We start from the raw sequence: 13,424 nt of genomic DNA, 5'->3' as shown, positions 1-13,424 counted from the left end.
CGTCTCTCTCACTCTCTCTCTCTCTCTCTCTCTCTCTCTCTCTCTCTCTCTCTCTCTCTCTCTCTCTGCCCTCCTCCCTCTCTCTCTATTTCCCGTAATTACAATCGCTCGTCAGATAAGAACAGGGCTCTCAGTTTCGCGCGGCCTATCGATAACGCGCGATAACGCGCTAAATTAAAATCGATCCGGAGATGAGGCGAGGTGGGTTTAAATTTGCAGCGCGACGCCTCTTGATCACCGTGTTTCAATCTCGTCACCGCGAAGGGAAAGATCCCTGGAGATTGCACGCGTCTCCGGAGCTTATCTCGCTCACTATCGACTTTGTGTGTAACGTTATTGCGTTCCGCGTTACCGTTTACCGCGGCGGAGAGTCATAAGTCGCGAGATATTATTATGGACTTCATCGCGCTTTCCTCACCCCGCTTATTTTTACGCCCGTCCTTTTCGTTCGTCCGAACCGTTTTAATCCTCCGCGAAGATTGCTCGTGAAAGTTCTCGCGCATGAAATTTCCTCAACGCTCCATTAACTCGCCCGTCTTGGAAAAAGCCGGAGACGTCGCGCGCGCTCGCACGTTAACGTTCCCAATAACTCGGCGATACGAGAATAATTGCGAGATCGAAGGGAGGGGAGGGGGAGAAGCGTGCCTACTTACCATTCCACGATCGTCGGGGCGGCACCTCTCTTCGTCGGCGGTGGCTCGCGCTGCATGTCGGGGTTGTCTCCCACCCAATTACCGATCACGCTTTCTATCCGCTGACTAGCCAGAATTAACATGACTGCGCAGGCAAAATTATGCGCGATCATCATCGTTGAAAATTCCGTGCAGTTAACTTTCGTACGTCGCGGCAAACGCTAAAAATAGATCGCGCGTTTCTCGCGTCTCACTCGGAATAGCCCTCATTTTGGCAGGAGATTTAATTTATGACTTAACATCCCAGATGTGTTTGACGCTCTGAGAGTTGAGAAGTCACGACGGCTTCCCGCGAGGCTCTCTTTCTCAGAGAACAGCCGCGTTCTGAGACTCGTCACGCGGACTCGTCAAAGAGATCTATCGCTGCAACACTCTGTCTGCTAACGCGACGTGAAACATTCTCGGAGTAGAGTATCGGATCGCCATTGAAGCGGCGCGAACCAAGCTGGATGTGTCGCTCATCGGGCGAACAATTAAGCTCGCGGCGGTAATGCTTCTTAGCCGTCAGAATTACCCGCGCATTGGTGCACGACTATTATTGGTACCGAAAGGTATTTGTAAACTGTTTGACGTTCGCCACGTGGTTGTTTGATCCGCCAACGTGCCAGGAAGTTAAATACGCCGTAGGAAAGCGCTCAAGGCGCTCTCGCGTGTGTCACTCCCTTTTCCGAGTGCTCCCGCGAGAAGCAAGTCGCGCGTATTGTAAATACCGCGCGAAATTAACGCGAAACGGCTGGCGGAAATGGGTCCAATCGAATAATTGTTCTCACGTTCCTCCTTCCCGGCGCGAGGACAATTTAGTCGGAAAAAATAGGACTTGCGTATCTATCGTTGGACTATTGTGAAAACGATGTTCCCACGCCGCCACGTTCGTTTAGCAAAGTATTCAGCGCGACTGGGCAGGGCTTTAATTGCTCCGTAAATTAATGAAGTGTTGCGGAGGCGAGGCAGGGGGAGAGGGGAGGCGCGCCAGGCAACACAGTAGACGGTGGATGTTTGTAAGAATGGATGTGTATCGAGCTGATTCAGCGATACCGGCGAGATATCCTTTTAGGATGAAGCGAGTATTCGGGTCACGCTGATCAAGTGTGGCGAACAATCTAGGAAATGGCAGGTTACGGCTCGGGTGTCTCGTGCCAAGTGGGTGGATTTAAAGCGTGACACGAGACCAGCCCGCGGAACGATAACCGATCCGTCCGCGTTAACGAGACGCCGCGTCTGTTCGCTGAGCTTCGAGGACTTTCTTATCTCGGATTTCACTTTAATCTTCTCCGTAGTAATTAATAAATGAAAAGAGCTCCTCGCGCGAGGAGCTCCTCCTCGCAGAGCTGAGCTCTCCGGGTCGCGAACCCATTCGGATAGGATTACGTCGCGATGTATGTTTAAGCACCGCGCCGCGCGAGAAGGAGTGTACTCACATAGAAAAGTGAAATACGACGCGGAGTGACAGATGAATTTGATAAACGGCTTCCTCATGGTCTGGCCAACCACGCTGTGAGGTGCGATGATATACGCCACGCTGAAAAACGGGAAGAGGATGCCGATCCTGACGATCTCCAGCGCCTGGAGGAACATGTTCTTCCTACGGAACCCCGGCAGGCCCTCGTACCAGATCGATGCCAGTAGCTGCTGCACGTTGGGATGCGCCACGAACTGGAAATATCCAGGTAACGTGATATTGACCGACAGTTTCCGACCACGTGACCGGGCAAGGTGGCAGTGGTCCGCAATCAGAGTTTAAATTGCAATTGCTGTCCAAACTATCGTCCCTAATTATGACATTAAACTAACGAACGTCCTCTGTCTCTCCGCTCTCGTCTGTTTAATTAAGCTCGATTGTGCCTGTCGATAATGCCTTGGAATGTAGATATCGCAATTAGGCGCGAGAGACTCGCGCGATATGATTTTTAGCAAAATTGTGTTAGCAAAATGTCTTCACTCGCACGACGAGACATCTAGGACGTCTAGGACATTTAGGACTTGTGTTTGAATTTGCGTGATCTTCAAGAAGTGCACTGAGAAAAAAAATATTTCGTGTTTGTAACTGTAATCACACAGAGGAATAATTATGTCGTAAACTATGGCCAAGAAAATAATTTTTTAATTAAATAATGCGTTAGCGATAATAAGCTTATTTATGCACATGTTGCTACGCTACGGTTTTACTACAAAAAGTATGGCCCAGGCTAAAAATAACTATAATTTTAAATCAGTCATTTTCTCTCATTTTCTCTCAGTGCGGCTTAGACGCGGCTTCGTAAGCCGATAATAAAAGAAACTTTTCTAATAGTCCCAATATTATATCCCTGATATTACCGATGTTATATTCTAATAGCAATATTAATTCTGTTTCTAATAATTCTAATAGTTAACGCTAATTCTAAGAATTCGATGTAATTAGAAACGGTTAAAATCGCGTTAGAGTCATACCTTCTTCTGTCGCAGTTTAATGGCTAACTTTAAGCGATTCAGATGCATCCTCTCCCCGTGCTCAAAGGCTGGTCCCGTTGGGTCGTGATTCAGCAGGACTTCGAGCTCGTAGGAACTTCTAGTGTGGTCCAGCAAAGCGGTGGCGAAATCTTGGCACTGTCTTCGGAGCTCCTGAAATCATGATGTTACGTCCGCTCTCGCAATCAACAACGACGTAATGCGGGACGTTCTCCGCGGACGTTCGACTTCCTGGCATCGTCGAAAATAATCCTCCTAATTCCGCGCGGATATTCCGGGGGACGCGATCTCACTCGATATTCCCGGAAAATCGGCGAATTCCCCGCGCCCGCCGCCGCCCCCGCCGCGTGTCGGGAATTGCGAGTCGAGGAGGTGGGATTCGCGCGCTCGACAAAGCCGACGGCTGATCGAACTTTCAGGCTCTCTCGCTCGCTGCTGTAAGGTCGACAAGCAGCGCTCGAGATCCTATCCTAATCGTTCGCCAATCTTTCCCCGGAATCGATTGAATTCCCGTCACGTACTTGTCGCGGATATAACGGTCGTCCCACATCGCCGGCCGGAAAAGAGCGCCGACCGAATTCTCCGTGGTAAGAAGTTTCGTCCCCGCATCATTGAATGGCGAAAGTAACGTGTCGAGCGGCTCTCCACCGGCCGTAATCTATTCTCGTTAATCTATTTTCGTTAATGGTTTACCGATCGCGGGGGCGGATGCCGGTGCATCAGTTGCCAGCAGGAATTTATCCTCGGCGGCATTCGATGCTTCGAATAGTACCAAGTTTTCGAGCTCACGCTTGTTGCAACACGCGCACCTCTGTCGGAGCACTTGCAATTTCTTCTCGTACGCTTGTTTCTCGCACTCGGAAATAGGGTAGAATTGCTGTCCGCCTGTATCGTACCTCATTAATCGTATTTGACTTTTGGAAATTTTGGAGCACCCGCAACAAAATAAGATATAGTCTAAAAGATTTATATTTCTCATTGCTCATTTATCTCTTATTTTTGCCGTCAAATGCCGTTTATATTCGATAATAATGAAGAAATTGCACGCGATAGAAAAGGGAAGAGACGTCGCGTGGGTCGAGCGGTCGAAATAACTGCGTAACATCAAGTTTACTACTGCACGGCTTATCGCGTGGAGACCATCGTTATCCGAATTGCATTCTGCAACGTTAGGTCGTCTACCTTCAACCTCGACGGTGTCGTAAACCTGAGCTGTCTCGCGAAACACGAGGGTGCCGACACACAATGCCACTTTATTAAACTCGTGCCCCGATCTGCTCCCTAATGAGAAATTATATGCGGGAAGAGGACGCGAAGGACTCATATCAATCGATCAATCCGATTAATACGTCAAACATCGAAATGAAGACTTGAGAGCGAAACTACTCTCGAGACGTTCCCGGAAGCCGGCAGGAAGATAAAAGCGGCGCTGGGTGAAATAGGAGAGAAATTGAGAAGGATCTCCGAAGCAATTTGTCAAGGTATTCGCGTCTTTATTCTTAAAGACGTCTTCATCGAGCTGCTCCCTACGCTCGACACTTGAAAGATAGGGAAAGATACAGTGGCGGGGAGTAAAAAAGTGAACTTTCCATTGACAAGAAGGATGAACAAAGAGGGAGAACAAAGGGTCAAAGAAACACTGATGACGCTGCGAAAAGGGTAAGCGAAAGGGAAGCCACGAGCCTTGACAACGGCGAAAAGGTGAATAAATGGCGGGACGAGGGGACTGTAGAGCAACCTGATAGCATGTTGCTCGGTCGCCGTATTGCTGCCACGGACCGCGATTTATGCACATATAAATCAAAAGTTGCTCGACCGTAGCGAGCACTTAAACTTTCTCCACTTAGGCGCGGGAGAGGAAGGGAGAGGGTGATGAAGGAGGAAAAGGAAGAAGCTAAACAGACTTTGAGGAATGCGCTTGAGACTCAGTCGAGAGGGATGCAAAAGGAAACGCGCGAACGTGCAACCGTTAAATTAAGGAAAACACGTGTTAACTGTCGTGAGGTAATTCGAAGCGCCTCACACGCGAAGTGTATTCGTTCCACGAAAATGGGATATCGGCCGTCGTCAGGAAAAGTCGCCGAACAGCGATCGCGTATTAATTCGCGGATCGTTCGGAAAAGTGAACTCTCGTGCCCAACTTGCCTCTCATGCGGCCATTACGTGCGACAAAAAGTTGATCCTCTTTTTGCGCCTCGCTCGAAATAAGCCATGTATTTCTGTCACGTCTGTACGAGCTCTTGTGCCTCACCCTCCGATAAAAATTACAAGAAAATCGCTGAGCGCAATTTTTATCATTTCGCGGAATCAGAGATTTGTCGGTCAAGTCGTTAAGTCTGATTTATTATTAGTAGTAAGTGATAATACACGCACTGAGAGAAGTGGCTTGGTGAATGACACTATACTCGTCTTATGAAAGTAATATAGTGAATTTATATGCGATATCTGGTTCATATATCCAATATTCTGATTACGATGCCTCGACGCATCTAGTAGTCAATACCGAGACATTTAGTTGTAGGCATTTACACTGAGAGAAAAATTATCTTAAAATCAACAAATATTTCCTTGGTGGGTGCCATTAACATATTTACTTAAATCTACATTCTCTTTACTTAAATCAAATATTGTTTACTTGATTTAAATAAACAATATTTGATTTAAGTAAAGAGAATGTAGATTTAAGTAAATATGTTAATGGCACCCACCAAGGAAATATTTGTTGATTTTAAGATAATTTTTCTCTCAGTGTAGATATTTTGGTAATTCTCTCTAGACGTGAGTACTATTGACGCGATAATTAATTGTTAATCGCTGCGACGTTTCCTTTTTCATCTATACTAATTTGTAAAGACATCGATGCTATAAAAGAATGGACGCTGAAACGTCAGATATTTGGAAGAATGAAATTTCTTAAAATATGTCGACGGATTTAGAAGAAAATATATAAAGATTATATACAATAAGTATATGAAAATTATACATATAATATGGTTAAATTTTAGGTTAGATTTTATTATTTCAATTATTAATTATATGCTGTACCAGACGGTTTGGTAAACGTATTTAAGCATCACTGTAATGCTACTTAGACAATGCGCTCACCAGATAGTTTGGTATCATTGACTAAATATCTTGTTACACAATTATTCACCATACCGTTTGGTAAACCTAAATAGAATTCTGGTTAGTATCATCAGACATTTCCCTCAGTGCGCAATAAATCGAAATAAGAAAACGGCTCTCTGATGATAGATAATTATGAATAAGTAAGGGTTGAAACAAGCTGATCATGGAGTCGGCATGGATGTCTCTTCTTCTTATTGTCATATAAATACAGATAAATATAATAAATACGTTCTGATCTCGCTCTAGAACTAGTGCACATGTGTTCTATTTGTATTTATATGACATTGAAAAAACAAGGAAAGGCATTATTGCTAGCTCCAAGACCAGTTTTGACTTTTACCTACCTGAATTTCGAGTCACTTAAATTATTAGAATCTCAAACTTGCGAAAAGAGTGTTGATTAACATGTTGATAGGCATGTAATTTACGCGTAAAAATGATGAAGTGCATGTGACAAATTAAATATATAACCAGATGTCCAACGAAATGAACTAACAGACGTTTGCATCGCGGATTTGCATTGCGGATTTATTTACCGCGTGTAGGTGATTCAAACTTGAATTGAGTATTGAAATAATCAGTGGAAGTCGACATAACATTCAACGTGTTAATAATGTATCCGCCGAAAGATATTTTATGGTGACAGGTTAATAAGCAATGACAGATCCAAGAAATGTTCCTCACCTGATATTCGCACTTGAACTCGTGCTCCAAGAACGAGAGCCGTCGAAGTTCCCAGGAGAGCTCGAAGGCAGTCAGAATAGGATCCTTAGACGACAGTGCTATCAAGGACGGCGACGCCAACGCCCGATAGGCATTTATTCGACTCCTTGAATGCCTCAGGGAGTCCTCCATTCTCGATGTCACGCACTCGTCGCATCTACAATAAATAAAACAAATTGCAACAACGGCAAAAATGAAATGCCCCCGCGGCAGCTCTCCCATGCGCTTCTCGCGCGTTTCCCGAATATTTCCCAGGATGATCGTGTGTCGCGCGACGTTACATCGTCTGTAATCCCTTTTATCAACACTCGGACGGTAACGCGACCGACGGGAAATCTTGCATTCGAATTGGAAGGAATTGAGCGTTTCCGTATGTATATTTGCGATTATTATTGTGGAATTTCAGCCGAGACGTTTTACTTTTACGCGTAGAGAATGCACGCAGGCAACGTTCGGATAACAATCTTTCTCGCGAGTAACGATATTTCGCGCGAAGAACTGGCATTTTTCGAACAAAAGGGCTACTATAGATGAAGAATGTGAATACTCAGCGCGCACCTCCGGTACGGCTTTTGCCTGAAAAATGGCAGTTCTTCACGCGAGACTCGCACGAGAAATATTGTTATTCAAAACTGCCTCGCGCGCATGAAACTATTCCCCGCGCTCTTTTTTCCTCTGCCTCTCTCCCTCTCTCACTCATTCTCTCTGTTCCCTTATTCCACACTCAGCGCGCGGGTGGTATTTATTTTTAGATCTATTGGCCGTACCGTGAATAAATATTACTTTACGTAATAACGTAGCACGTTATACATAATACGGTGCGAGATTCTCTCCTCCTCTAGCTTATACGTCGACGAAGAATTCGGCAAGTTTTCTTCTAGTTCGGCGAAGGCTGCAAGAGAATGGGGTTTATGAGGCTTAATATAATGCTATTATCACAGATTAAATTTCCTCCCGTATACATGGTAGTGGTAATGCGGCACTCACGTACGCTTAGCCTAATTTAATTAGCTTTTGTCGCGGCCGCACAAAGGCATAAGACGGTTAAACCGGTCAAGGGGATTAATTAGCCCAAAAAGAGCGCACTTACTTAGGGATCAACGGCCGAGCACTTTTGACAGCACTCGCACATGAAAGAATGGCGATAAGCAGACACCAAATTAACCCTCGCGTTTTAAGTAATCAAGCTTTTCGTTAAATATCAAATACTGCTCAATTCAAGACAGATAAGACGATGTAGAGAGTTGTCGATTAAAGGGATACTGAAGCTGAAAATTTTACCGATAGAGTACTGATATTTTTCTGCAAGGTTTACGTCGTGTTGGTTGCACAGAATAACATATACTTTTACGCAATAAAAGTACGTGCAAAAATAAATAGAAATATTACACAATACGTAACGAAAACGAGAAAAAAATTTTTTATGTAAAACCTCAAGCTGTTAGCGTACTATTTGCCTAATCCAAAAAATCCACAGTTTGTACATATCGAAAAAGTGGATGTTCCAAAAAGAAAAATTTTGAAGAACATTGCTGTACCCTCGCATCTGAATTCAGAAACTTAAGAATATCGGAAAAGTTTGCAAAAAAATTTCTGCATATGCGTGATTTGATTTTTCGCTGAATATAGTAAAATTCCAACCAACCGTGTCCGTTTCTAGCTGATCGTTTTCCACGACTGTTAATTTATCAGGCAAGCAGGAATGTGTCAAAACAGAAGTGATATTTTGAAGTGACAACTTAACATTTCTTGCATACGTATTTTTACCAGAAGATTATCCGCTCACGTGTAACGCGCAATCAGTAGAGGAAGAGTAAGAATTTCAAAAGTAAAAATAAAAGATATTTTTAAATATTTTATTTAAAATATTTTTTTCGAATATAGTAAAGTAGAATGTTTATGAATATTCTCGGGCGCTTATCATATAAGGAGTAGTTTGAGAGAAAATAGCGTGAAAATATTAAAATAAAATATTAATACGAAAAGCTGTCAAAATGTCACTTCTATTTTGACACATTTCCGCTTGCCGGATGAATCAACAGTCATGAAAAAACGATCAGCTAGAGACGGACACAGCTGGTCGAAACTATTTAGTGACTATCGATCTGATTCAGATTGATAATCACTAGAAAATTTCGACCAGCCGTGTCCGTTTCTAGCTGATCGTTTTTCATGACTGTTGATTTATCCGGCAAGCGGGAATGTGTCAAAACAAAACTGATATTTTGACAGCTTGACGTTTCATACATACGTGATTTTATCAAAAGGTTATCCGCTCACATGTAATGTACAATCAGTAGAAGAAGAGTAAAAATGTTAAAAAAGACGAATAAGAAGTTAATATATAAAATTATAATTATTAAATTATTAAATTATTATTAACACGTATATACGAAAAGTCAAAATGTCACTTTGACACATGTCTATTTTGACACACTCCCGCTTGCCGGATGAATTAACAATCATGAAAAACGATCAGCTAGAAACGGACACGGCTGGTCAAAACTTTCTAGTGACTATTGATCAGATGAATGGTATAGTATCAATGCAACTGAGTGTACAGGAAATACGAAAAGGATAGCGTGATTGTGATAATGACGATCGCCTCTGCGATATTTTTCGAGTTCGACCTCAACATTCCCTTAAATCGCGAAAATGTTCATGAAAGTATCTTACCCACAGCGTACGTCGTGCGGCATCGGCAGAGTGGATCCGCGATCCAGCAGTATCTTTATGATCTCGTAGTTGTCCCTATGAGCCGACAGGATCAACGGCGTGATGTCGGGCGTGAACGTGGCTGTTTCAGCGGGCAGAGCCTCCCAGCTCTGGAGGATTAAAGCGAAAGTCATTATACTGCTCTAAAATCCCGTCGCTCGCAGAGTCTCGCTCTCCTCTTCCGGCCAGCCGCGTAACTGTTCGCTTATCAATCCTTTCGGGTTTCTGCTGATTTACGTGACTGGTTCCTCGCAATTATCGCGCTTCATCGAGCTCGACGCCCGAGTCACTCACTTTTCAGTCGCGAGCCTCGCGCCAATGAGATAACGAAGCGCCCGAGTCGATTGTGGAAGAGACGTCTCGCGCGGACAATCGACAAATAATCTTCCTTCGTGCCCAGAACTCGTTGGCATTGTACTAACGTAATCGGCTTAATCAGTCATCGTCACGGGTGGTAACCCTTTCCTCGCGGGGATCCAATTCCCCCCATATAATGAATTCGCTCGTGCATTTTCTTTCGCGCCGCGGATATCATCCCCGAAGTTCCGCGTAAGCTTTCGGCTAAGCCGATTAAAGCTGCCGCACGAAATTTCGCATTCTTCCCTTCGTCCCCTCGTTTTTTTTTTCCTCTTCTTTGACGACTCGCCGTCTATCCTCGTTCTCTACCGGACACGGCAGAACGACTTCCCGGTCGTTCACTTCGGCAGAATCGCCTTTGTGAGGTGCAATACGATCGGTTGATCGGTTGACAGGACAAAGGGAAAACTGCTCGTGAAGCTGCCGGAACGCGACGCGCGATTGATTTGCGACTTCAATCGGCTTTCGGCGTCTGCATATCCTAGCTATGCCGCTCGCGTTAGGACGCGACGATAGCGATGCAATCAGCGACAACGAATAATGTACTTGTTGTGCAAATACGACCGGAAAACGGATCCGTTTGTGTCTTACGGATTACGGAAACTGTAATATTCGATTTACGAACAGCTCTGTGATTACGATGACTGTAAGACTTTGGAAAGAAAAAAAGACGAGATAACCATGTGTTGTTAAAAAAAAAAAGTTTGATGAATCCTACACTGGAGAGAAATTATCCGATAAAAAATTAACAAACGGATTTCCGATCAAAATACCGATGAATTTGTGTATCTATCAGGAGACATTCGATGAAAAATATTGATTCATAATTCTTTGATCGGTCTGATAAAAAGCTATTATGATCGGAAATAGTCGATTAAATTTAATCAGATATCGTGACATAAATATTCATCGGTATTTTGATCGGAAATATCTGTTTGTTAGTATCTTATCGAATAATTTCTTCCAGTGTGATGAATTCTTATTTTCTATCAAAGCATGCTCGTATTCGCATATATAGGATACAAAGGCTTACATGAGGCTCGCCATTTCTGTGAAGGGTCTCCTCGTGCTCCAAAAGGACCTCCACCGCCTCGACGAATTCCTCGGAGATAGCGTGGAGGAGCGCATCTTTGGTATCGACCTTGTGCTCTATTAAAAGCTCCACCATCTCCAGATTTTCATTATCGATCGCCATGAGGAGCGCCGATCGCCCGAGGGGATCCACGCAGTTGATGTTAATATCGGCCTCGTGAGCTTTTTGGAGCATTCTGCAGTGACGGGGGATATTCGGGAGATTGATAAATTGCCGCCTAGGATTCGTCGATACGTACGCTGTCGCGCGAGCAAGCCGAGCGAAATTTTTGACGGCATAATTTCGTGGCGCACGCGCGCAGGCGAATGCTGCAGCGAATGTGCAGATAAATTCCGCGGCAGTAAGGGGTTAATCATAGATAGCAATCAGTTTCAATTACGCGAACGCGAAATGCATAGCAGAGAGAATTCCGGAAAGTTTCGAAATCGCGCGAGTTAGCTTCATAAGATAATCAGCGGATCCTTTGGCACGACCAGTTGAAGGGGCCAACGCTTGGTTCGTACTTAAGGAATGCGAAATGGCACACGGTAATGTTCCTCGATAATATGAAACGTAATATCAAGAAACGTCTATCCTCACTGTAAAGCTGTTTAAGATTTAATTAAATGCAAATTCAGCAAAATGACAGGTTTTATCTTAAATCTCGTGTATTTCTGATGTAATGATATTTTAAGAACGATAGCGACATGATCGGAAGCACACTTCTATAAAAAAATATACGCTAAAGTTGAATTAACAATAAAATGAAGCGAAATTCGCTGTCCTCCCGAGAATTAAACAAAAGAGAATTTTCGCGCAGCGCGGTAAACGCTTGGTTTCGCAAAACACGTTGATTGCCATTAGTCTGTATTTTCTCTCCTACAGAAGGTCAGGCGTTTTCTCTTTCTCACGGGGTTGCTACTCGCACGATGAGTTCTCCACTCGGCACACTCGCCATTACCGTCTCTTGCGAACACGTGCACGTGCACGTGCCCACAACTAGGATAACGAGGGGGATAATCGAACGCTTAATTCAAGAAGGGATAAGAGATAGATACACGTGCGTGACGCAAATGGAACTCGTCCTATGTTTTCACGTAAGAGAGCTTCCTATTTAAGTAGAAATATTTGACATAAATAAAGGAATTTTCCCCTTTTTCTCTTTCTTCTTTTGTTCTAATAATATATACGCAAGAAATTTTACAGTTACAGGTAATTGTTTAATTGGGCAATAAAAAAGGAGTTAATATAAAAATAAAATGAGACTTGCCACCTTTCCGGGAATTAAACGAAATAAGTTTTTCGTATAAAAATATAAGTTCTTAGAAATTTCTTAGTAGAAATAGAGAAGTGTGTGTGTGAGAAAATTCTTAACAAACATAAATCTAAAAACTAACCGTTTTCGATATTTTTCGGGTTTATTTTATGTGTAGAGAGAAAGAGGATTTTATAGAACTTTATAACTGAAGAATAGATCGACATTCTGCAGTAATCTATTATCCTTTCATTTTTCGTATGTCCTATTTATATTTTAGGAATTAAAATGTGTTATTAAAAAGTTTGCTGTTCCTAGCGAAATTCACTATGTTCCTTAGTCGTACTGATCTTACTGACAGTTTACTGCTGCATCATTAAAAACATGTTAAAATTCAAAAGAATTTATGTGAAAAAGAAAAATTATAATACTCTCTCCGTGTAAATTGAACATTTTCTGTACATATGCCGTGAGACGATCGATGTGTCAATCTAAAGATAATCTATATTTTCTTTCGCGCGATTATTTAATTTTACTAATTAACATCTATTTCGAAGAAGGACGACTTCGTGCGTCTAGCGGAAGCACAGAAAAAGCTTTAGCTTCACAAATTTCCTTTCGAGTCGCTATGATCTCTAGTGACGGTGTGTCGACGATCGTATCGACTGCCGCGCTATCTATCGGTTCAACCGCTGAGGCACAGCCCAGCTGTCATTCGCTCGCACGAACACGTGCTTACGAGCGACCATAGTTAGTGGCCAGTCAGCTGATGTGACACGGAGTGGGGGCAAGGCCGTGTCGAGTAGTAGGGCCATATATGTAATACTAACATATGGTGCGTAGTTCTCAGCGAGAGAGAGAGAGATACCGCAACGCTACGGTGCAGACAATGCTCGTCTGTCTTTTTCTGTATCAATATCAGTGTTCTGCCTGTGCAAAGCGCATGCGTAACGTTTAAGGCCATCATACACAAAATTCCGTAAAAACTTAAAACGTAAGCGTAAAGAAACGACCAATCCCAATCGAGTACTTC

The 13,424-nt window shown here is 43.4% G+C and overlaps 1 protein-coding gene across 10 annotated transcripts in view; it reads right to left on the bottom strand.

Moving 5' to 3' along the window:
* The window catches only part of LOC116840780 (transient receptor potential-gamma protein), a 131,992-nt gene that overhangs the window by 11,799 nt on the left and 106,769 nt on the right, over positions 1–13,424 (bottom strand). For all 10 annotated transcript variants that reach the window (XM_032807951.1, XM_032807955.1, XM_032807949.1 and 7 more), the window contains 6 exons: positions 11,098–11,332; positions 9,669–9,817; positions 6,954–7,149; positions 3,123–3,293; positions 2,111–2,345; positions 654–777 (listed from right to left, as the gene is read on the bottom strand). In XM_032807951.1, the coding sequence (XP_032663842.1) occupies positions 654–777; positions 2,111–2,345; positions 3,123–3,293; positions 6,954–7,149; positions 9,669–9,817; positions 11,098–11,332 (1,110 nt within the window). The remainder of the gene's footprint in view (positions 1–653; positions 778–2,110; positions 2,346–3,122; positions 3,294–6,953; positions 7,150–9,668; positions 9,818–11,097; positions 11,333–13,424) is intronic.

The sequence above is a fragment of the Odontomachus brunneus genome, unplaced genomic scaffold, assembly GCF_010583005.1.
Source record: "Odontomachus brunneus isolate Ranch 3 - 2012 unplaced genomic scaffold, Obru_v1 Obru_scaffold_011, whole genome shotgun sequence".
In the NCBI taxonomy this organism is placed as follows: Eukaryota; Metazoa; Arthropoda; class Insecta; order Hymenoptera; family Formicidae; genus Odontomachus; species Odontomachus brunneus.
This window is presented reverse-complemented; position numbering and strand designations above follow the sequence as displayed.